This window comes from Zophobas morio, unplaced genomic scaffold (assembly GCF_036711695.1).
Source record: "Zophobas morio isolate AGI-343-1 ecotype UQ-CSIRO unplaced genomic scaffold, CSIRO_AGI_Zmor_V1 ptg000178l, whole genome shotgun sequence".
Lineage (NCBI taxonomy): Eukaryota > Metazoa > Arthropoda > Insecta > Coleoptera > Tenebrionidae > Zophobas > Zophobas morio.
Genome location: NW_026972282.1, coordinates 147685 through 171574, shown reverse-complemented (window position 1 = coordinate 171574; position 23890 = coordinate 147685). Strand labels below are relative to the sequence as shown.

Below are 23890 nucleotides of genomic sequence, written 5' to 3'. Positions count from 1 at the left end.
AGTTGTACTGTAACCTTAAGATAAGCTGCTAAAGACTAAATCCTCCAAATTACCAAAATATATTGAATACTAGTACACTAACCTTAGGTTAAAATGGAGAGCAATATTTGGCATTGAAAAAGGGGCCACTTGACTGAATTATATATTCAAAATAGATACGTTTATCCTAGTCTGAACCTTGTTCATTAGAAGGAGGTCCTTATATTGAAAGCTCAACATAGTTAAACTAGAAACAATCTTGAATGCTCTTTTCACTCTAACCGGCTTTGAGGGCGTTGTGTTGAATTCATTAAGGTTAGCAGAGAGGTACAGAGATATCATCTGGAGTTACTATGAGCCTCCCAGTGGGGGCTGTAAAGTCATTAAAATAGTAAAACTTTTTACCTGCAGGGATACTGATATCCAACTGTGTTCCAGTGCCCTACCAACATCGTTCTGTAATTTTTACTAGTTAGTAGGTCTATACAACATTCGAAAATTAGTATTTTTCAACCTATAAATAAGGTGTCGAAATCATGTATAAGACGACATCAAACGCTCATCTAGCGTTTATAGAGTCTCTCTTTGACCAACGCTATGTAGGCTTATATGCCATTATATATAGACTAAAACGAGCAAGATTGCAGCGATCATGCTTGGATGCGTTTCTCTTAACACAGAAACCTAGGCGCATCCGTCGAAGTTAAAAGGCCTTTCAGAGGCAACTGTATTGGTTAGGTGTCCAGTCAGCATTGAATTTGGACTGACTTCGGCCTAACATTCACCCAAGTGGACTCACTGTAAATTTCCTGCGAGTATCATTTTCGTGGCATTTAAGCATCGTACGTGCCAATTAAATAAGGACCTATAGTAAATTCGAGAGGCCTCCCATAGGTACTCTTTAACGACCGACATCCAACTTCGCATGATGACGTTGTACGGTTTAGTAACCCGCTGGGGGCGATTATTGTGATTAGTTGCCGCTCAAAGCTTGGGAAGTTCATTTGGGCCTTGGAGAGCTAAGTAGGTGGTGAGTATGAGTGATGAGAAATAGCTTCCTTCTTGAAATTCAGCTCAAGCTCAATGACCCCATTAAGCGTAGAGGATTAATAGATACCCAAAGTTCTTTCGGGACGGTACTGAATGTAGATAGGATGGCAATTAGCCCCAGATCCACGTCATCGGGGGAGTTAGCCCACCAAGACTACAGGGAACCAGCAACGTCGAATTTTATTATAGAGACTATCTTTTTAGGCATTTTATGATGACAGCGTAGGGACATAAAGCAATCTATACTCTCACAAAGGAAGTGGGGGGGAGGTACAAGGCTAGAAAGTGCCACGTCACATATGAGTCAACAGCACTTCAATACCTTACAGGAAGCACATATACACTTCAAAAATTTGATTTTTCACTGATAGCTGTTGCTTACATAACTGTGGACGCAGCTCTAGCTAGGGAGTTCGAAAATATGTATTTCGCACTCAAAATGAAAGATAAAAAAGTGCACGCCACATATGCCATAAAAATATTAAAAGATAACAGTTATTAACCAGAGCTGTTCAAAAACTACAAGGCTTGTTATAGTAACTTGTCAATTAGAAAGCTCTTACATAAAAATTATAACCTTAGATCTAAGTAAAAGGCATAAGGGCTGTAAAAGATATATTTTAATCAATATTTAATTACCATTTTACATTGTTTTTCGAAATAATTATTACTGAAAAAATGCTGTCAATTTTTAGACAAAGCAATATTATCAGCAATAACGATAAAACACGGAAAAAATTTCTACAGGCGAGTCAACGTACTTTAAGGCTTTATAGCCCCGAAGTGGTCTATTAGGAAAAACATACAAAGCTAAAAAAATTGTGCAGGGCCGCATACGATTCATCAAGGAAATTTCGCTGGAAAGAAAAGGGTTCACTAGGGCCTTACACGGAAGTTTTGAATTTATAACTAAGGTGTGTGCTCACCTGTGCGATCTCTCTTAAGAGAAAAAATGGGAATACAAGAAAAAATTGCTGATTTGGAATTTGAATATGCTCGTACACAGAAAAACAAGGCTACCGAGTATCACCTGGTTTTTACTTAGGCAGCAATGCGTGGTTGACAGCTATAATTTTGTTTACTATAAGGGAACTATTAAAGCTAAGCTAGCCAAGTTACGAGCAGAACTTTTGGAACCCTCCACACAAGGTCCAAAGGTTCTTTTTAAGAGTTTTTTTTTAATTTCCTTTACAAACAAAAATTCTATAAAAAGGGCGAAGGTTTTGAAGTACTGAAAAGCGGTGATGCGCGAGTTGCACTGATTGGGTTCCCCTCAGTGGGGAAATCTACTCTACTTAATTCTCTAACAGATACTGAAAGCCTTTGTGCTAATTATGAGTTTACCACCTTAACTTGTATTCCGGGAGTAATAAAGGTAATTTTTAAAACTTTCTCCCAAAATTTGTTAAATCCTTACCACCTTTCTTAATTTATTTTTGAAAGTACAAGGGCGCTGAAATTCAGTTGCTTGACTTGCCTGGTATTATTGAAGGAGCCGCGCAAGGTAAAAACTTTTTTTTATCAACCTTATCAATTACAAGTAATTTAAATTTAAATTTTCCTCTGCAAGGGGCCGGGCGGGGTAGACAAGTCATCGCGGCAGCGAGAACGGCCGACTTGATACTAATGGTTTTGGACGCCAGCAGATTTGAAGAACAAAAGTTGTCTCCGCGAATGCAGCGCGTTATAAACTGTTATTATTAATTTACTTTTTGTATAGAGATAAAATTACTCAAGAGTTGAGCTCGATGGGAATTCGCCTTAATAGAGTTCCTCCAAATATCAGTTTTACGGTGTGCCATATATATATATATTGACCTCTGCTAACCTTCCATTTTCGATGGACTATCTATTAGCTAACTCAATCTACTAGACTCGCTTCTTTATAACCTTTTTTAAGTTTTTTTTTTTATAATTCAATTTTATAAGTATAGTTAAGATCTTCTGGCGGAATTAACTTTTCCTCTACAGTAAAGTTGACTATGATAGACGAAAAGCTTGTAGAGCGAGTTCTGAAGGAATACAGTGCGTTAAGACTCTTTCTATTGCTGATACTCTCGCTTTTACTTCTTTTGTATAGAAATTTATAACGCGGACGTTATTTTTCGTGAAGACGCCTCTGTTGGTTAAATATTTTTAGTCTTAGCGCCTTTTTATTTACAGTCCGCCACGGAACTTTTGCGCTCGTTGTTACTAAAAATAGTTATAGTAACTTTTCTAGCTTAAAGTTACAATTTAAATTTGTTACTCTTATTTATGTAGTTTTATCACGTATTCAAGAGTAAAAAAAATTATTTAAAAGCTTTAATAACATGTAGAAAAGCTATATTGTTGCAGTTAAATTTTTGCTAATTTGGCTTAATCAGATAATTTAATCGTTTTTTAATTTTGTTCCAAAGTTAACTAAAAACCTATTTAATATGTAAAGCTCCTTAAATGTTTATGTAAATAATCTTAATAATTCTTTGTTTACAATTCCCCTTTTTTGCAAACTAAGAAAGTCGCGTGTGCTCATCTTACTGTTTACAAGTTTTTGTGAAGTGCGTTAATATAAATTTTGTACTATTTTATTTATGATAAAGGCTATAAACTTTCTTAATATAGGAAACTTTTATCCGACATACCTTATAATAAGTAGTCGGATGTGTAGCGCTGGGGCTTTTGTGGCAGGCTCGGCGTTCACCGAGTTTTTATTAGAACTTTCTTATATATATATACATATATATACGCGCAGACGACTTTATTGATGTTGTGCTTGGCAAGCGAAAGTACTTGCACTGTCTTTATGTTAGTGGCTTTCTTGTTGCTCCTTATAATGTCTCTAACGAGTTTATCACAAGTGCTACAACAAGATCGACTGTTTGACTATCGAGGAGATCGACGCTTTAGCTCGCCGTCCTTTTTCCATCGTAATTAGGTGCGTGAGTACTTACGTTGCTGGCCGGAACGCATTCTCTCAACTCAATTTTTTATTTGGCCCGAATATATTAGTTGTAGTTGGGGTCTCAACCTCGATCGTTTAGTAGAAAAGATTTGGCAAAGTCTTAAGCTTATTAAGATATATACGAAAAAAAGAGGTACTCGTTATTAGATCATATACTTGTTTTTAGTCAACTAATGAAAGTAGGAGAATTTCCGGACCTCAAGAATGGTTTCGTGCTTCGAACTGGATCTACAGTGGCGACTGTCGTATTAACTATCTCTTTGCTGTTGTCGCTACTGGGCTTTTGATCTATCGTTAGTAGTGTAGCAAAATACACAGGAACTTGGTGTCCAGCTTCAGTTACGCTTTAGTTTGGTACTAGCGCGTCTAGGATATTGTTAATTGCGGACGGGTAATTTGGGCATTGCAGGGGCACGTCCACAAAGTTCTCGCCTCAACGCGTCGGGCTCCACCACGTGCTACACCCCGACGACGTCGTACAGATAGTGAAAAAAGCGTGACTCCCTCATGACTCCCTCTTACTTAGACAAAAATATATATATATTTTTTTAAGGCGTACTGTGCTGCACAAATAAACAGACGAGCTTTCATCTTTATTTTTTTTCCATAAAAAAAGTTTATGCTGTACATCGGCGGCGCTCAGTGAATTCTCGACAGCTCTCCCACAATTCTCAGTAGTTCTTTCTTGTTGACCTGGTGTCGCTCGCCGCCCTCGGACTTGTACAAGCCCTTGCAAATCTACCAAGAAAGCCTATTAACGTGACTTACTTCTCTGCATCGGATTCCACACCTTTTCCAGTAGATCGTCTCCCAAACTCAGTACCGATTCTACCAAGTCGCCATCTATAAAGTTGGAAGACTCGCACTCCCGTCGGCTATTTGAAAACGACCGCCATCTTTTGTGTCACAAATAAATATTATATAGCGAGAAGGTGAGGGAAAGAGGCTAGTATACTTTGCGTGACTAAAGCCGCCGACACCTTTTACTACTTGGTTGATATTTTGCTGGAGCTGAAGTAAAAATGCAAATTGATCACGATTTAAAAGCGCGAGGATGCCCTTAAAGTTATATTCATGTCCACTACTTGAATATAAACTTTTTGATAAAAACAGTAACCACAGCTCCGGACACGCAGCAGTAGACTAACAGAGGACGTGCGGACCCCTCAGCATCATGTAGATCTCTGATAATAAGGCAACCTAAATAGTAAAAGAGAAGGAAAGTAGGTTTAGTTCTATGAGTCCTATGCCAAGGAACGCAACCCGGCCGGATCTGGTTGACATACTCGCCTATGTGAAACTCTCCGCAGGGAATGAGGGAGTCGACAGCTTCTGAATCGCTTTGTTCTGGCAGGAATATAAAGGAAATGAGTAGGCCCGAACATCGCTTAAAGAAGTAACTTTCAGTCCGTTTCATAACGTAGAAATTGTAACAGTGTTCAGCGCCTGCAGTGGTAAAGTTCACATTCATTCGCTGACATAAACAAAAGTAAGGGGGACCTATAAAGCAGTTGTCGTCCACAATCTCCACGGCAGTGGTGACTTTGCTCTCGGGGTCCTGGGCAACTTGCTAATTGATAAAAAATAATACCAGAGCGTTGATTAGAATGTTTCTTTCAGTTATTATATACTTCAAGGGAGTTGGTAAGATCGTTGTATTTAAGCAAACTCAACGAGCGAAACAGATTTCCCACAAGAAAATATTCGTTCTTGGCTTTCAAGCTTAACACAACGACTTGCTTGGAATGCGCCTCTTCCTGTTTCATCACAAGCCCTTTCGTAATGTCTTTGGCTTACTATTCACACATCGCTGCACAAAGAATGCCCAACCTTTGTCCGTAGTGTTCTCAAAGCTAAACATTGAAACCTGCCTTTTATAAATTTCATACCATGCAAGCAAGTAAAAAGAGCAATACAGTTCCGTTGATCCCAGCAACAAGAAGGCCTTTGTAATATGAAAGGCAGTAAACCGCTCCGGACACAGCATATGCGGAAATCAAATGAAGCTTGTCTTGTTACAAAACTACGATTAGCTACTGTTTAGCTGGCGGATGATTGGCAGAAGGGTAACCATCTTCCACCGCAAACACTAGCAAGCGGCCGGATTGGGGCTCTTGATCCGCCGGGAGGGGAATAGCAGTTCCGACAACATACACGGCACGTATACCAATCTTTCAAAGAGAGGGTGAGGGTTTACGACCATTATTTTTCTATGGGCTTACCTCCTCAAGATGCATACACACTATACTACAACCATGCTCGTTGTCGTCCAGCTCATAGCAAGAAGTCACTATATAATTTGAATGAAAACAAGTTCCCGCCGAAGTACACTCACATACTTTGAAATAGTTGATCATCAAAAAGTTTCACAAAATGTCTCTCAGTAAGTTGTTTGTCGTTGCGAAGCTCTTCACGAGTAGTCAACACAGCAAAGGTCCCTGACTCCTTCATATGGGCCAGACGGCGAGGCATTTCTCCTTGGAGGTAGCGTAAATATAAAGGAAAGTATAGTTAACTAAAACGCAAAACCCAAAAAAAGCGACTGAATGTGCAGCTTCTGAGCGCTATCGATTGTACTGATACTAAGGACCCCTTCAGTGCTACAGAAGGGCTAACGAACGTTCCTAAAAATAAGGGCAAGCGAAAGACCATAACGCCAGGCAATTGGGGAACAGTGGCGTGGTGACTGGGCACATGTGACGAACATCCTTGGAGTGTAGTAAAGGCCTTAAATAAAAGCCAATTTAACCTGATAAGAGCGGTAACCTTCAAATTGACCACTGAACAAACAATCTTGGCGTTCATACTGAAAATGACTGTCGGCCTGTCCGAAGAGACAAACACGCACTGGCTCAGGATAAAAGGAGGATCTCAAATCACAAACCCTTATAACAAGCACCTCGCGGTTTCCCGAAAGAAAAGGCGTAAGCTTCACCGGGCGCGTCCCTATATAAAACTGCCTTTCGCAGTTCAGCTCTTTTCCCTAGGAAGGGTTATTACGTTTTTAAGTCTACTTGGTCCCCTTTCAGGATTTCATCTTGTACATGGAACTTGTAGTAAATCATAGTGCCGTCGCCCAACGCACAAAAGAGAAAATCGTGCTCTCCATAGCGGGCGATGAGGAGCGCCCGGGCGATGTAATCTGCCGGGAACTGTCATTGGGCCAATTTACACTCTCATAAGAAAAGGGGACCTCCTCCAATGCTTCTCTTGGTTAGCACGCTCAACTCCGGCAGTTTGTAAACTACAACGCAGGCCTCCTCCCAAAGGCCAACGGCGCAGTATTCTAAGCAAGTATCGCCTTCACTCACAGCACGTACAGATACGCAGGCCACCTCATGCTCGCAGTCCGCGCTTCTGTGGGCGAAAGAAAGTGACTATTATTATCCAGTTATTAATAATAGAATATACTTTGACTGCCACGTCTCCAAGTTGAGATGAACCAGCCTCCTTCCCAAAACCAGAACAAGCTCGCGGCCGTTACATGCTACTTTAGTGATACGGCTTTCTACCGTTGATAGAATCGATACACATGGAGCAGGCGTAATGAACAAAACAGTACGACCGTCTTCAGGCGTCCACTCGCGGATGAGCTCGAACTGAGGACCAATGACTCTTGCTGACCTCTCGGTCACCTAATTGGGACAAAACAAAATGCTATTTTTATGGTTCCGATATGAAATAAAACCTGCAGCATTCTGTTCCCTACAATTGCGCCACAGTAAAGAGAAGTTACGGTACAGAGAAAACCGGGAACGCTCTCAGGGCTCAGCTCTGCAGGAAAAAAATAATTATAACAAATTTCTCGAAGGAGGGCTGCAGAGACCTTCAAATTCCCCAGTAATAGACAAGATGGCTGTCCGGCTAGTAAAATTCAGGCACAGAAGGTCGTCATATAAAGCAGACTGTCGCTTTATCGCCCACAAGTCTGTCGATCCGGAAGGTGACAAGAGTAAAGAATGTAGATCACCAGTAGTCGAGTTGAGACCAGTGAGGCCGTCAAGTCGGAGTGCGGCCATGTGGTGTACTCCCAAACTGTTGAGCATTATTTTTAGGGAGCCGTCCGCGTCGCCCCCGGAGCACGTGACAATCTGGTCTGGTGGTGCCGAGGTATGATACGTGCATAAAAGGAACAGGCGTGGAAGCAAGACCTTGACCGAGGCCGTCGTAGTCCAGGGCACAGAAGTCGACGATGGGCCCCAGGTTGCCTTCCTTCGCAACGATCGTTAGAAAACTATTATGTTCGTCTAAACCAAAAGGAATATAACGCAACATATTCGTGAAGGCGCAAGAAGTTAGTGTACTCCTTTTGTTTTCGAGTTTCACTAACCAGGAGTCGCCCATTTTACTTCCCACGTAAACATAACCATTATCAAGGTAGCTTATGGCAGACGGCGACGATGTCTGCATTCCATAATAAAATGCAGAAGTCCGGCAAAAAAAATACGGGAAAAAAAAGGCGTACTTTTCCTAAAAGTTCTACTTTGATTTCGTTTTCGAACAACTTGACGACATACATCCGACCTTTTGAAAAGAATGACATAAACGAACAGAGTGACAAAAAAAAAGAACCCAAATAATCGGAGAGCAGGTAGCGATGGCCATCGGCGTCCACCTGGCAGTAGCATTTCATGTAGGTGCTATTCACGGCTGCGCTATTAAAGCGTCCTTTATAGTAGGAAAGATCAGGAGAGTGAAGTGTAAGCTGGTAGAGGGAGCGGCCAACCTTGCCTGTCTTTGTGGTGCGTGATCAGCTGCTCTCCTAGTATCAAGCAACCCTTCAACTATTAACAATTAGCCTTTAGCAGGTTATTAAAATATAATATTAAGTAAAAGAAACTGATATACTTCCTTATAGCAACCAAAAAAAAGTCAAACGACATATACATACAGGCGGAGGAACGGGAATTAAGATGGCTGCACCGTCTTCGACATCGCTGTGTTCCCACGGCCCAGGGGTTAGATCTTTTTCTCGAACGTCTACCTACTTTTTGCTTAGAAAATAAAAATAATAGAATTAAAAAAAAACCTCATAAGTAGCCACGTTAGTTCGCCCAAGAAAGTCTCGGTATAGAACCTAATTTTATTAAATAACATAAAAAGGGGGAAAGTGGAAAGTTATATAAACGCATTACAATAATCGTTGGCTTTGTTGATGCATAGGAAAACTTTATATCCAAAACATTGGGGACATCGAGCCTACAAAGAATAGCTCAGTGGCGTCTGTGCACCACCAAGCACCGTAGACAGCCAGCAAACCTGACATTATACGCTTCGCTTAACTGCCCAGTGGAGGCATTCGTAGGAAGAATCTACAAAATCAACTTAAAATATAAATAGGTTGCAAGTAGAGTAGTTTACCTTTAAAACGCCGTTATAAATATGTAAACAGATCATGCGACAGAAGGGATCAACAGCGGCAAGAACGCCACAATCAGCAGGATAACCAACGCAGTCCTACAGATCAAATCAACTATTATCGCTTTACAAATTTTCCCAATACGCTAAAAAGTGAAACACACTATAAAAATCCAGAAAGTCATACCCACTTTTACAAAAGTGATATATACAACTTTTAAACTTTATTATTATATAAATAAATTCAAGGATGACGGACTCCCGCTGAAGAGAGATAAACACTTGGACTCCCTTATTTTCTTAATTTTTTTGAAATTCTTATTATAACTAAATATTATATAAACTTTATCTTTTGTAAAATTGGTTATTTATATTTTTAAAGTTTTTATTTTGTAATTATAAAAATTTATCGAAAAGTTTTATTAAAAACAATTTAAAAAAACGTTAATATATTTTCTTATTATATTTCGCTTAACCTGTGCGCTTCCTGAAGAGACTGTGATCAACTCTTTTGTAGATGAACTGTACTTGAGCACGCAAAAATCATAACGTTCAGTAATAATAAAAAGAAGATCTTTTTGAAAATTCTGCTTAACGAAATATAAAGTCAATGCTATAAAACCTAAAGATTATTTAGAATTATATACGTCGGGTCTGAATAAAAAGATAGCCGCTATTTTCCCATAAATAGGGACTTCATAATAAGGCAGTAGACCTTCAAAAGTATGTTTAGAAATCTATTAATAAACTTCACTTCGGGGAAATTAAATGTTTGAAAGTGTCTTGCTTAAAAAAAAACTTTACACGAAATCAATAGTATGGAAAACTGTAACAACCTGAGTTCTTTTAAAAAAAAATTTATAACAAAGAAAATAAAGTTAACAGGAATATTACAAAAAGTAAAAACTAAACCTTTATAATAGAGAAGAAAGTAAGTTGACAAACAAAAAAAATTATTATAAGATTAAATAGGCTTAAGTTCTACTTTAGTAGAACTAAACTAACTAACTAAAAGTGTATACGTAGAGAACTTAAGTCATTGAAATAAACTAATAAGATTTTTCAGTTGACAAAGTCAATAAACCTTCAGATACTTATAATATCGGCAATAATTCTTATTTTATGTATTTACCTTGAGCGGTTATTTCCCGAATTTCTAAAAAAGATGACTTTGCCAAAATTCTATAACAAATTATAAAAGTTTAAAGAAAAACAAAAAAAAAAGAGAGAAACACTAAGTTTGAAAGAAACAAAAATTTATATGTGCTTACAGATTTCGAACTGAAGGATGAGTAAAGTTTCCCACTGCTAAAAAGTCTACCGCTGTCGGTCTTTGTGCTAAAACTGAATAAAAAAACGGTCCATCGTTTCCAGTTATATCCGTAACTACTGTCATTTAGATGACTTAAACGAGGATATATAAAAGTATAGCAGCAGTGAAAAGCTTTGTGTCGCTTGGTGTACCCTTTTCGTCGGATAGCAAGCCTCAAATAAGACATAACTGCACAGAACTTAAGCCCTCCTCCGGTTTTACTCGACACGTAAAACGACAGATAAATAAAATTTAAAAGTATTACGCAATGTTATACGTATATTAATTATTAGCTTATTTATATGCAACTATTTTCTCCGTGTTAATAAAGGTAGGCAACAAGCTGGTGCGTAAGGCACCGCCTTGGCTATTAAAATAACAGCTGTAAAAGAAAAAAGTAACATATTAAGTACTTGGTCCTAGGATGAAAGTCTAACAGCTTATTTATTATATCACAATGGTAAAATGCAAGAAAGGGTTTTTAAATAAACATAAATTTTTATTGAAGTTGAGGCCCCCGTATAACTCAAGTCAGGAAATTTTATATAAATATAGAAAGCTCCATCGGCTTTTTAGCAAAAGATGGTTTAAGTTAACAGTTAGGTTTTTGTCTCAATAGGTATACGACTCTAATATTAAAGGTTTGCAAGCGCTCACAGTGGAAATCTATATAAAACTATTTAGAGCTAAGAGCAAGCAAGACGTAACTAAGTTTTTTAGAAAAAAAAGTGGATTAGAACACACAACTAAGTTAAAGCTGTGCACAGGCCGCTTGAAATAGGTTTGGAACTTAGGAACTGAAAACAGAAAAAGAAAAAAGGAACTTAGAGAAGTACTAAGCGAAAGGCGCTTTACTGTGAAGAAGGTAATAGAATCAGAGCTTAAATTTTAGATTGTGTACGTTAAATATCTTTTTGAGCGTAAAAATCTATGATATATTATGGGTAACTTGGGTAATTTAGAAAATGCACTAGTTTAAGCAGTTTGCTAAAATATGATATTTAAAAGCTTAAAGGGATTTTTCCTATAATGCTATAGTCCAAATGGTCTTGGGCTATGAAGTTGTCTTACACGGACGACAAAGGAGTGTAGCTTATTTACTAACATTCACCCAAAACAGAAACCCTGGGCAAGACTAAAACGAAAAAAAAACCGAAACGTCACAAAGAGGGCATCAAACACCGCTGTGTGTCTCCGTCAGTTCGAGGTATATACGATGATACAAATATGTGCGTCTAGGTAGACCAGTAAGGGTTATTAACGACAGAATCACAACAGCGTTCAAGTTAGTAGTTGTGGTAACGTTTAACGCTTGTAACCTACTAGATCTATAACATTAAATTTTTTTGTCTTTGTTTGTTAATCTTTCCCAAGAAAAGCCTTTATTGTTTGGTTTTTTATCTGCATTTATACCCTTTACAATAAAATGCCAATATTTCTAAGTGTAAAATAACCTGTTCCTACCACATTACAAAAAATTATGTTTATTTATGTTTGGCATATCTGTTGAGTTTGTAAGACACTATCTAAAACAGTGAGGATGCATAATTAAAATTATTTAGCACAGAAACTGTATTATTTTTACTAGTCCAGCGACGCTACAAAACGCGCAAAGCAGACCACTGCTCTACCACTCGACTAAAGAAAAAAATTGGCCAGCTTGAAAACAATCATTAATTATTTTTTTACTTAACTATATAACAAGCTTTTTTCATTGACTGAAGTTGCTTATCTAAAATTAATTCAATTTTAAGGGATTATTAATAGTTAAAAGGTTTTTTGAGTTTATGTAATTTCGTTAAAGTAGCATTATGATTAAGTGTTTAAATCTATCTATACTTATAATTAAGCTCATCTGAGTTATAACTGTTTTGTAGCTCTAAGAATTTTTCACTACGCCCCTTTTAAGGAAATTAAGAAAAGAGAATCTCTTAAGAGTTTTTTTAATAAAGCAGTTGTACAAAGAGTTTACTATAAAAAGAAAGTCTTCTAAAAATACCATCAACCTTTGCACAGCAAAACTACCTACACCGATGGTCAGAAACCCTTAAAAAAATTAGCTAACTGCACATGATTGAACCAATGTTAGTAATTGTAATCATTTGGATGGTCTAGTCTCTGGCCGGATGGGTTAAAATAAGGGTGCTGACCACTGATACTATATATGCCGACCATCCCAACAGACTGTCATTTGTTAGGTAGAAAAGCATGCGTAATAAAGAAAGCGACATATTTTTAAGGAGTCACACTACGAACTAATTCAATATTAACTTCCATTCTTCAAGCTCTCTTCTGTGAACTTGAATATTGTCTGCTGCAAAAGAATATATAGTATGTTTCTTTTTTTACTCTGCGTCCATATCTTCAAGTTAAAAAAAGTAAAGTTTAACAATAAAGCTGATTCGATTATATGAATTTTTAAGCAAAAGAAACTCTAGAGTTAAAGAGTAGGAAAATAAAATATGATTATTAGGGTTAAAGTGTCCCCCAACTTTAAAAGAGGGCGCCTCACACCCAATGCATTTAGTTCGTTAAATGGATACACAATTTCGACAGATCTCTCAAACTTAAATTTAAACCCTAAGAAACTAGACATTAAAATAGTAAAGATTTCTTACTATTTATAGTTCTTTTTACACATATAATTCTTTAAGTAAAAATATATAATTTACAGGGGTCACAAATATATTATCTTAAAAAACTTGTTTCCAGTAAGTTTTTGCTGCTAAGTGATAGGGAAAAGGTATGAGTCACATAGTTTTTCTATTATAATAAAAATTCTGTTAGCCACTTTGCCTCTGACTACAAGCTTATTATCTTTTATTTTTAATTTTCTTCAAATTTTATAAACGATATGGTACAATGTCCATATGGTAAAAAGAAACTATGTCTAAATACAAATAATTTACTGTTATTTACAGTTTACCAATGAAAAGAATAATATAACTTAAACAATTTCTAGCGGCTTATAACAAGATTATCAATTTTATTGTTTGGGAAGTGGTGAGCACACACTGCATTTTTATTTAATACAGCGCTGCTATCAGCTACATATACACCCATTGATTATGTATGTTGTTATAAGATACTAACATTGTTTAAAAAAAAAGTTACTAACCACCAATATGTTATTACCATAAACTGTTCGTGAATCAATAAAGAAAACACGAATTGCGCTAACTATTTTAATCTCAGTGAGAGTTTTAGCAAAATGCATTGTGTATTTCTTAAACAGCTTCTTCAGTATTAATAAATTTTTCTCAATTGAATTATCATTTAATTATTTCTAATGATTTTGAATAAAAAATGGATAATTAGAATGGAGCGCATACTGAAGGCTTAAAGAAAACAATAGCATTCGCGTCATAAGACAATCCTTCCTTTCCTCCCTCCTCCTCAGTATACATTGGTACAGTAACCATAAAATTAAAAACAATTTTTTTCCAAGGACGAATTAATTAAATTAAAAATCAAGAGATAGACCACATCATTGTTCTTACAATTTTTTTTACACATAAACGAAAGGGTGATAACTAAAAATTTTCATAATACGAATAATGGAAAATCAACTAAAACTTTAAAAAAAGAGACACGCGCCGCTGTATTGTGCGAGTTCCAAAGTGAAGAAAATGAGTTTTATTTGATAAAAAGCAAAAATTTTTAAGAGGATAATAGCGAGAGTTAAGAACTTGAAGGAAGGAGAGGAGTGCAAAACTCAGAACTTTTACTAAAAAATAATATATTCGTCATCAACCAAAGTAAAACGATATTCGTTTAGTAGAAAAACCTCTTTACTGGCTGGCTAGTGCGAACGTTCTGAAGGCCCATCCTAAACGCTTTGGTTGCACGGACGGCCGACTTTACCCTCGCCACGCTGCGAAGCCACAGAACTGCACCCTCGCCAGAATGGATGGTGGTCAGCTCAGAGGACCTTCAAAGAAGAAAGTCAGCACAACAAGCGCAGTTACAACAGTAGAGTGCGGTTTACTACTAAGCATTATTTTATTTACATGCACACAGAAAAAAATACTATAGCTTTTTTAAAAAATTATATTATATGAAATGTAAAAAAAGAAGCACAAAGCGCGTAGAAGCTGCCTTGCTTCTCAATATTGCATATAGCATTTGACAATCACATAATGAAAGAACTTTTTACCTGCGAGCTCCTTTTAAAGTCTTGGATATAAAATGAGTGGGAATGAATTGGAGAAGTAAGTTCAGTGGGAGTTCCACTAAAGCCAGACCTGTGCATCTTATGACCAGTGAAAATTTAAATATCTCCAAAGGCCAAAAACTTTTTACACAGATTATTACATCAGCCAGTGGTACCAACTCAAGGGAACCACTCCGAAAGCCTTTCCGCCAAACTGGACTATAACGAGCTGGCAAAGAAGCTGCGCGGCCATGATAACCAAATAAAGCCAGTTCATTGTCAATCCCTAGAGAAGTCGCGAAGTTAAGGAAATATTTGGAGAGCAGACGACGCGCACATTACACTGAAAACATTGAGCTCGCCATGAATTTTACGAGCGTTGATTTCATTAACGAGTTGAAGGAGGACAAATAGGTTGAAGACCATCGTGAAATGCACGGTGGGCTTATCCAATGACACCAGCCCGCTGTCTGGAATATAAAATTGCTGTGCGGATGTTGTGGTAGGTGTCTTAGCTATCACGTGGACAAATGCACTCACAGTTCTGAAAAGAAAGATGGTGCCAAACACTATCAAGCACTGGTACAAGCTGTGGCCAACAATGAAGCGGATCATCTTCCCGGTGACGATCGGCTAAGTGACAAGTAAGCGGGCAGAGCGGCAGAAGTTACCCACATGGTAGACCTTGTCATTCCGATATGGCTTTCGAGAGAGTAGTGCAGCGCTCGGAGGTTCTGAATAACAATAAGTGAGCTACTCGTTGGTGCCCGCGCACTGTGAGCGATGCTTTCTAACCGGTGGCAAGTGCAAGGGAGGCGAGGGAATCCATAATCAAGTTGATCCAAAGCATCTGGACGGCCGTCAGCGGAGAGGTTTCGATTACCGCACTACTGACGACGGCCACCAGTATGGCCACAACATTCACAGTGAGCTGAAACTGGAGGAATTTGGAAACGCTGTCGTATATATTTCCTTGTAAAATAGAGCAATAGCGAGTGGAGTCATCGAAAAAAATATCAGGGCAGCGTACTTCCCCATTTTACGGCAGAAACAATAGAATTGAAGTTGTCGTCCATCAAAATAATATCGGAAGCTTCCTTGGCTACTTCGGTGCCCTGAATCCCCATAGCAAACCCCACGTGCGCTCTCTTGAGAGCAGGCGCATCGTTAGTGCCGTCTCCTGTGACGGCCACAATTTGTCGTCCGCCCTTTTAAGAGAAAGAGTCAAACTAACGCAAAACACAGAAACGATAATAAGATGGAGAACGTTGTCTGCCCTTATTAGCCCGTCCACCAGTACATACTTGTCTTGAGGGGAGGACCGCGCAAGCACTCGTAGATGCGGCCATATCATATTGAAATTTCTCATATTTATTACTCCTAATACCATCTCAGAAAATCAGCAGGCTGGAAAGCAATAAAGCTGTCATGAAAGGACCATCGGCCTCAGTGACGCGGTTGCGAAAGTCAGGGCCTTCCATAACCGAAAAGAAACTGTAGTCCGCATCTAGTATCCCGCACTCTTTAGCAATAGTGCATGCTTGGAAATGGATTAGGTGTGTGCAGATTTTGGAAAGCGGATAGCAATAATAACCAGTGAGGACGTTGTCTCCAGTGACCATTCGTACGACAATACCGGCTTTCTGGCACTGCTTGATGGCGTTCTACAGGAAGAGTAATATAAAGCCGCTCACGCGAGAAGACAAGCAATCCATAAACAAGGCTTATTACAACAACTTCGGGCCTGACGGGGTCCTTTATGCCGACAATCCCCATGAAAATAAGGCTGCTTTCCACAAAGTCTGTATTAGCGCCGCGTGCCTCGAAAGTCTCCTTGGAAAGGTCTTTGTACGCAAATGTCAGTGTTCGCAGGCCTGCAGTATCAGGGCTCGTTACAAGAAGCATGGAAGAGCAATACAAATGGACAAAAAGTATTCTAGTGAAGACTGTAATAGATCTCCTGATTCAATGAAATACCCAACTGAACTCTACAAGAGCGGCGCTCAGCCAGAAAGTTAACCCGAAACTCACGCTCAACCTTTTTGGGCATAATCATCGATGCGCTGCTGATAATAATCCCGTAATTCCGGAGTCAGCGGCCCTTTTCCAGTATCTTCCCTGTATAGGAAGGCACAGCGCCCTAAAACGACTTCACCGGCTCCCTTGCAAAGAACTCTGTATATTTCTGAAAAAAAAGTAAAAACGGGTTTGCGAAGAAAAAATTAAAAGAAAAACACCTTCTTGAGGAAGGTATATTATAGTGCTCATTCGTTTCCGGGCGGACGAAAAGGTCACGAGTTTAGCCACCTCGCAGGTCTTCCGGTACTTTGCATAATCGATATTGTGTACTCGCAGGAAGTATAGAAGAGCGCACTCCGTGCTGCTGCCGAGGTATTCACAACGGCCGTCATCCTCAATAAGAACCTGTTGTATAGTAGATACAGAGTGGATGACTATCTCTCCAAACAAAAGTGTTATTGCAGGTACTTCTGCCGTGGAGTTGACCGACGCAATCTGCTCCACAATGTCTTTGCTTGTTCTACCGAGAGGTGCTTTGTCATACTGAAGACAATCCTTCTGCACATGGGCAAACTCGCAAGCGGCCACCGTCATCTGATTGGTGGTCAACGTGCCTGCATGGATGGCTGTGACGTAACAACAAGTCCGCCCACGAGGTTGGATACACCACCAGTCTTATCGGAGCATATGGTGGTGGCGCTTCCCATTGTTTCACACGCGTCCAGATGGCGAACCAAATTTTTATCGCGGAGCATTCTTTTAACAGAAAAGGCCAGAGCGATAGTTACCGCCTAAAAGCAGAAGAGTTAGCTAAGAAAGCATGTGGACAAAGAACACGCCACCAATGGCAGTCCTTCCGGGACAGCCACCACGAGCACGGTGATGCCCACGATAAAAAACTTGAGGAACTCGGCGAGGTCTGCCACATCAAAGCGCCGTACAGTATACGTCTTGATGCAGAACCGGATGACCAGAATCAAGAAGGTCAGCACCGCCATCATCTGAGCGAGGGTCAACAGTGACCCGAATCCGCACGGCAATAGTAAAAACAGACCATCCCAAAATAACCAATGCGCACCGCTAAATCTTCAAGTTTCTTTTGGAGTACCGAGCCGGAACCTTCAATTACGGACTCGTCTGGCTCGCTCACATCACTGCTACTACTAGAAGAATATTTGTGCTCCTCCGACAGAAGATGTGTGGACTCGCCGGTCGGTTCACTTTCTTTATGCTCTGAAGTTCTTTTTTTCCCCTGCTTTGTATAAAATATAAAGTTTGAGTTTAGTATAAAAGAAAATTAAAAGTTCCTCATTTATAGGAGTGAAAAAGAGTTGTCAAGTAGTAGTTTTTCTAGCTAAGAAACGTTTGCTTAAAAAGTAAAAGAGATAATTATATATAGAAAGCTTCTTAGCCCCATAGAAACGCAATAAATTGAAAAGATAGCGGAGCTGTGGAGTACGGACAGCGGAAATTGAAGCGTTTGAAGAGACCAACCGGTGTATGATCCCCGTCTGGGATCTCACACCCACAGCGCAAACAAGGAGAATCCCGTAACCAGCCAAAATCTAACAAAGTCAAATATTGACCAACAAACTTCCACAAAGTTGAACATCTACTTTAGTCCCGCTATAGATAACGGGGTCTTCATTCGGAGACTTCTCAACCGGTTCGGATTCGCCTTTAATGCGTTAGTTATTAAGTAAAAGGGGATTACACTAAATAAAAATCGAGATGCTTTCAACTCGCTAATTTTTATTACCGGTGAGAGAGGAATTATCCACTTTTACGTCGTAGCCCTTCAACAGCAACCCGTCAGCAGTCACGATATCTCCCTGAAAGATTAAATGGGAAGCGCAACCTTTAACTTTATATATGAAGCTCGGACCGTCGAAAGGTGAAGCAGATCTCCAACTAGAAGTTCTTTTGCTGGAATTTGCATTCGTTTAAAGTTGCGTGTCACGCTTACTATCACATCGTCTTTGATTGCTGAAAGCTCACGAAACTGCTTCTCCTTTTGAAAGTCGTTAAGCGACGAAATTAAAACTACTATCAGCACAGCGACGAGAATGGAGGCGCCCTCTATCCAGCCCACAGTTTTATCTATACAATACAGTAAAAGCTTAAGAAGTCCATTAAAGATTCTTCAGTACACAAAGAAAGACCAGAAAAAACCTTTTTCAATAGTGAGGCCAAGTATGAGGGATAGGATACCACATACTATTAGAACAATAAGAGTAACGTCGGATAAGGCATCCACCATGAACTCCCAAAACCTAATATTCAAAGGCTGCTAAGAACAAAGTGGGTTTCGAAACTTAGTGCTAACCCAAAGTTATCTTTAAGTTGTTTAAGAACAACAATTAAACAAAAAATACCTCTTTTTTTTTCTCTCGGGCAAAGTATTTTCCCCAAAGATCTCTTTTCTGGCCAATAACTGTTTTTCATCTAAGGTATCTATCCCACCTAAATAGAAAAAAGTGGTAAGGGAAAGTTTCTAACGAAAAAAAATTTATTATATAAAATGGACATAGAACAGGTTTTTTTTCTTTTTAATTAAAGTAAATAAGTCAAAATCTCTAGTTTACCCTCCAAGTTAGTTAATAACGCCTTTGCCACCTGTTCTTGTATACCTGCTCTCAGCTGAACGTCTGACTGTTTTATTTATAAAAGGGAGAAAAGAATGTCGAAATTTACGAGCTATAAATAAAAGGTACGTGCAGTTCAAAAAAGTTTTGAAGGTCTTCTGGACAAATATTGAAATACATGCCGGTACGTACAACTAAGTGGCTATAAGCTAAAGCGGAAGGCTCCAAGCAGAGTTATAATTTAAGAGGATGAACAGATCGCTGTAGTTTATTGGTCACTGGACAGGGTTTTGACCGTAAACCAGGAGTTCTTGTATTTGACGTGTAGTTTTTATTTTTTAAGGTATTACGACCTAAAATTTACTTTGACTAGGAAGCTATTCAAAGTAAGAAAATTTGTCTATATAATTAATTATAATGAAAGATACTTTTAAAAGTTATTTTATAAGTACGTTGATTACACCTATAAAGTTATATATTTGTTAAATTTCCCTGGTAATTTATGCAGGTTACGTCATACTGTCCCAGAAAAAATTTAACCACTTACCAATGGCAATGAACATGGTGAGATATCAATGTTTTGATAATTATACTTTTAAATTCTCAGCAACCCTTAAGAGAACTAGTTTTCTTTTTTTGTGATTAATTCTATTACTCTTGTCGAAGCAAATAGGAATAAGCCTGAAGTAAAAATTTGGATAAACATCTAATGTGGTTGAATGCGGCACACCACTGCATAACTATAAAATTTCCAAATTATTTGCTATGTCGTTTACGACTTTTTAATGCTCCAACAACCGCAAAAAATTCAACAGCAATTAACGTTAAGAGTAGTGGTTGGCATATTAACAACAAACTTGGCGAGGACGCTTGAGATGGCTAAGGGCCTGGAATACGTTTGCAGAGGTTTTTTAGGTTATGGGCAACTGAGACACCCGGCTTTTGGTTTGTAACGAAGACGATATTTTCCAAAATACATGAGTTGTAAGAGTGTGTTATTAACGAAAAAAAATATATTTTCTTGGTGCTCAGGAAGTTCTGCAACTTCTCGACGTAACAGACAAACTCGATAGAGGTGACATGTAGCTACTCTGGTCACACGTAACCTTCAACACAACGTGATTTCTCTGTAGACTGCAAAACATTTTAGTTAAATTTCCCTCAAAATGCCCAATTAAGGGCATTTTTCGTAAGTCACCCGGTAATCTACTACAAACCTCAAATTTTAAAGTCTAATACACAGATCAAGGGCTAGTATATTAAAAACAGACGTAAGATACGGCCTCCTACCGGCGTCCTTAATACAGCGCTACCATTATTTAAATGAGACCATGCCCATAAGATACTACCTTTTAAAATCGTTGGCACTAGAAAACCTACGGAAGGTCTCTGGCCCGTTCGAGGTTTTCCCATTATTAAGAGCTAGTCTTGAAACCTGTGCAGAAAGCAACTGTATAGATCCTAGGTCACGAGGAGATTAATAACTTAAAACTAACAAGATAACCGTATTTACGGCCCTAGGTTGTTAAGCATTCCTTTGAAAAAAGGATAGCTTACTTTATCTTTTCAGCTAAAGTCAAAGAAAACCCAGGACAGTAGAGGATTACTAAAGATTGCAAATAGGTAGGTTACTACATTTCGAGTGCCACTCTTCCCTAGGGTGGCAATTCCGCCATGAAAAATTAGAACTTAGACCGATAAGGAGATACTGCGAGTCGTAGAGTCAAAGCACTCCCACGTACATCCAGAAAATGGACAAATAAGACGAGCTGAATTTCGTCGGTAAGGAGACACCAAGAACACTCGTTAGGTTCTTAGATTATAGTCTTTGAGAATATCTTTAACATATACGGCATTATGTCGATACATAAAGCTGAATACCGCCTTAATCGCCTGCATTGAGTGTGCTAACTTGCAAGCGTTGTGAAACAATTTAGCGCTAAATTAAAACTGTGAACATAACCCAATTATAGCTAATTCACATGACGGCATAACAATTAGCACTCACTGATTTAATGCAATCCAAAAATTGAGATTTCACTTCCTGGAAAGGTTTATCCTAACTTAACGTATAAAAGACAGTTTACAATTTAAAATCACAAAAGTTCTTGGTCTTAAGGGGATTCCCAACTGCTAGTAGAGTGGACTATTTTTATCTATATTTTCATACATATATCTTTTTTTTGGCGCAGCACACTTTCTGGGGAGTCTAAACTTAGCTGCATGTCAGAAACAAGCGAACATAACCACTCCCTCTTTAGGATATACTTTAATAAGTGTAATAGGGATCGGTGCATTTGGCTCCACCCTCTCCGCGCGACGGTGTGCGGGCGACGTAGAAACCTTGAAACAACTCCAAAAATTAATAAGTTTTAGTATTGATTAAGTATTCTAAAGATTTAACTGCTAACGAAAGCCGATCGATTCATGAATTAAAATAAAAATAACGCAAGACCAACGCCCCTCTAAAAGTATGCGCTTATAAAGAATGTGAGCTAAAATGTTAAAATGAAAATGTTTAAAAATTCCTCGGTAATCAATCTTAAAGGCTTAAAACTCTAAATAACTAGGATGCATTTTTAAGGTTAGAAGATTGTGAAAGGAAATTAATGCCATTTGATCTTAAAAATGTACCTTTATCGCACTAGCGGACTATATATATATGTATGCACCTAATAAAAGACTTAAGGGATTTTTCTCCTTTTCTCGCTTCTCTGCTATGTAGTTGTTCATCTTAGTCTGCAGGACTTAGTAATTGATTAAAACTCAAACCAAAGCCGAACAAGCAAGCAAAATAAACTCAATTAGTGATCTAAAGGGTTACTATAATAACTCGAACCATTATTTGTTAAAACAGTAAACATTACGAAACTGGAATCTAAATTCCAAGGCAAAAATCTCTCCGGAGTAGTGTAAAGCAATTTAATAAAAAGACATTAATTCTACCCATTCCTTTTCCACTCATTAGTTAAAAGGCTCAATAGTTTAAACGAAAATTTGCGTGAAAGGTCAACTAAAAACAACAAGAGAAATATAAATGAAAAGAATCTTGGCATCTTTTATTTTTCTCTCTCTCTCTGCGTTTTTCCTCTTCATTTTTTTATTCCTATACATATATTTTTTAGATAATTTTTATTACATGTAAGTTATGTAAAGATTAACTGCGACTCATTAAAAACCTCAAGTAAAGTGTGATTGAGCAGTGTAAAGACACACCCTCAACTTAATGATGAGTAGATTAAAAACTATCTAGATTTAAAACTAAGGTGGCTCATAGTCTACAAAGTTGGACTGCCTTCAATGAAGGTTTGACTTTTGAGCAAGAGGAAACTCTATGTTCAATTGCTTTGAAGCATTTTAGCTTTATAAATTATAGTTTTTAGGCGAGGCTTTTTAAACACTTAATAGGTGGGCATACCTTTTTTAATTTTTGATATTTGTCATTCTAATAAACCATCACCAGAAATTAATAACTCAAAGCACATCACAGATAACAATAGTGTGCAGAGTCTCTCATGATTATAAAAAAGCCCGCCTGCAGGCAGACGATTCAGAGTTCTCGGATTAGCCTTTCTTAGAAAGCGTAAATATAGTACCTATTTATCTTGAGACCTAGTTCTAGCGCTAATTGAAGAAGCATACTGGTCACCACAGTCTTTTTTAAGAAGCATTGATTAAATCACGACCAAAATAAAATTTATATTATTTTTAATTAGTTGATCTCGATTTCGACTCTAAGTAATTTATGTACTACCAATTACATGATAACTTTCAAGAAGTAAATATGAACTTAATTCATTTGCAAGGAGTGATGCGTTACTTAAGAAGACTAATATTCCCTCAAAGAATACTAATAAGGGTTGCGTCTCTACATAGAAACCTAGAATTTCAACATTAACTTTTCAACTTTGTCACCGGTTCTAGTTTACCCGAATGTTTTTACCTCCAAGCTAAAAAGCGGGTGCTGCAGGGTCCAGTATCGAGTACTAACTTACACCTTATTTTTTAAATGCTTTTCATATCTATTTCCATTTCTTTAAATTACAATAGTTGCGATTATTTTAATTTTACGGGGGTCAAGAATAGGTGCAAAAGAACTCTCTCCAAACTGTTAGTTCCTCCACGTCAGAAAGTGCATGCCCTCCTCACAATATAGAGTCGTTTAAAAAGGTATCGGGTTCTAACACCCAAACCACATTAACTGTCAAGGACTCTAAAGGAACGTAAAACTCGGGTAAAGTAAACTATATGAAAATATTAATTACATAAAAATTATTAACAATATTAGCCGTAAAAAATGAACGATATGTCTAAACTTTAAAAATGTATTACATCAATTATTTTACAAACTCCCATACGTTTTCAAACCAAGAACCGAAATACTACATCACACATTTAAAGACACAGTTGCGCGCATGTGTAACTTAGAGTTCTAACTTTGTCAATGAAATACTGCAAAATATGCATAAAATGCAATTAAGGTTAAGAAA

General features: G+C 38.1%; 3 protein-coding genes across 10 annotated transcripts; 1 reads left to right on the top strand and 2 right to left on the bottom strand.

The window, feature by feature from the left end:
• The first annotated feature begins 1981 nt into the window (after nucleotides 1-1981).
• Nucleotides 1982-4520, top strand: LOC135145710 (developmentally-regulated GTP-binding protein 2-like). 3 transcript variants are annotated; one of them, XR_010283542.1, is made up of 14 exons: nucleotides 1982-2062; nucleotides 2118-2186; nucleotides 2243-2404; nucleotides 2473-2533; nucleotides 2600-2690; nucleotides 2750-2822; nucleotides 2964-3054; nucleotides 3110-3154; nucleotides 3764-3816; nucleotides 3870-3946; nucleotides 4021-4106; nucleotides 4154-4218; nucleotides 4272-4327; nucleotides 4383-4396. XR_010283542.1 is itself a non-coding variant. In XM_064077846.1 (14 exons), exons 1-14 carry the CDS (start codon nucleotides 1982-1984, stop codon nucleotides 4471-4473), a joined length of 1095 nt encoding a protein of 364 aa, XP_063933916.1. In that variant the 3' UTR covers nucleotides 4474-4520. The 3 variants fall into 3 exon arrangements, 2 of the variants coding, with proteins under 2 accessions (XP_063933916.1, XP_063933915.1); XM_064077846.1 differs by having other exon boundaries at nucleotides 4157-4218; nucleotides 4275-4327; nucleotides 4383-4520; XM_064077845.1 differs by having other exon boundaries at nucleotides 4275-4327; nucleotides 4383-4520.
• Nucleotides 4521-4580: 60 nt separating this feature from the next.
• Nucleotides 4581-10763, bottom strand: LOC135145714 (uncharacterized). Its single transcript, XM_064077850.1, has 38 exons — nucleotides 10603-10763; nucleotides 10464-10513; nucleotides 9979-10046; nucleotides 9808-9918; nucleotides 9335-9430; nucleotides 9233-9285; nucleotides 9109-9172; nucleotides 9003-9050; nucleotides 8865-8957; nucleotides 8700-8757; nucleotides 8546-8641; nucleotides 8439-8497; nucleotides 8278-8377; nucleotides 8125-8220; nucleotides 7962-8069; nucleotides 7800-7901; nucleotides 7662-7747; nucleotides 7539-7608; nucleotides 7385-7481; nucleotides 7167-7330; nucleotides 7018-7115; nucleotides 6873-6956; nucleotides 6740-6820; nucleotides 6623-6681; nucleotides 6503-6573; nucleotides 6313-6450; nucleotides 6196-6263; nucleotides 6045-6144; nucleotides 5890-5984; nucleotides 5804-5840; nucleotides 5605-5747; nucleotides 5474-5543; nucleotides 5375-5419; nucleotides 5237-5320; nucleotides 5091-5173; nucleotides 4929-5032; nucleotides 4764-4869; nucleotides 4581-4711 (listed from the first exon to the last, which is right to left on the bottom strand). Exons 1-38 carry the CDS (start codon nucleotides 10725-10727, stop codon nucleotides 4613-4615), a joined length of 3309 nt encoding a protein of 1102 aa, XP_063933920.1. The 5' UTR covers nucleotides 10728-10763; the 3' UTR covers nucleotides 4581-4612.
• Nucleotides 10764-14309: 3546 nt separating this feature from the next.
• LOC135145706 (plasma membrane calcium-transporting ATPase 3-like) lies at nucleotides 14310-19614 on the bottom strand. Of its 6 annotated transcripts, XM_064077838.1 has the most exons (27): nucleotides 19530-19614; nucleotides 19401-19467; nucleotides 19191-19278; nucleotides 18988-19088; nucleotides 18701-18915; nucleotides 18575-18647; nucleotides 18432-18493; nucleotides 18279-18380; nucleotides 17870-18067; nucleotides 17658-17816; nucleotides 17486-17606; nucleotides 17284-17429; nucleotides 17034-17220; nucleotides 16835-16981; nucleotides 16528-16670; nucleotides 16391-16460; nucleotides 16235-16336; nucleotides 16064-16176; nucleotides 15827-16004; nucleotides 15592-15768; nucleotides 15481-15530; nucleotides 15337-15429; nucleotides 15139-15282; nucleotides 14958-15082; nucleotides 14800-14895; nucleotides 14431-14574; nucleotides 14310-14370 (listed from the first exon to the last, which is right to left on the bottom strand). In XM_064077838.1, the coding sequence occupies exons 1-27, from the start codon at nucleotides 19578-19580 to the stop codon at nucleotides 14325-14327; spliced, it is 3198 nt and encodes a 1065-aa protein (XP_063933908.1). In that variant the 5' UTR covers nucleotides 19581-19614; the 3' UTR covers nucleotides 14310-14324. The 6 variants fall into 6 exon arrangements, with proteins under 6 accessions (XP_063933908.1, XP_063933907.1, XP_063933910.1 ...); XM_064077837.1 differs by having other exon boundaries at nucleotides 15139-15429; XM_064077839.1 differs by lacking the exon at nucleotides 14310-14370 and having other exon boundaries at nucleotides 14484-14574; nucleotides 14800-14887; nucleotides 15139-15429.
• Nucleotides 19615-23890: the final 4276 nt, after the last annotated feature.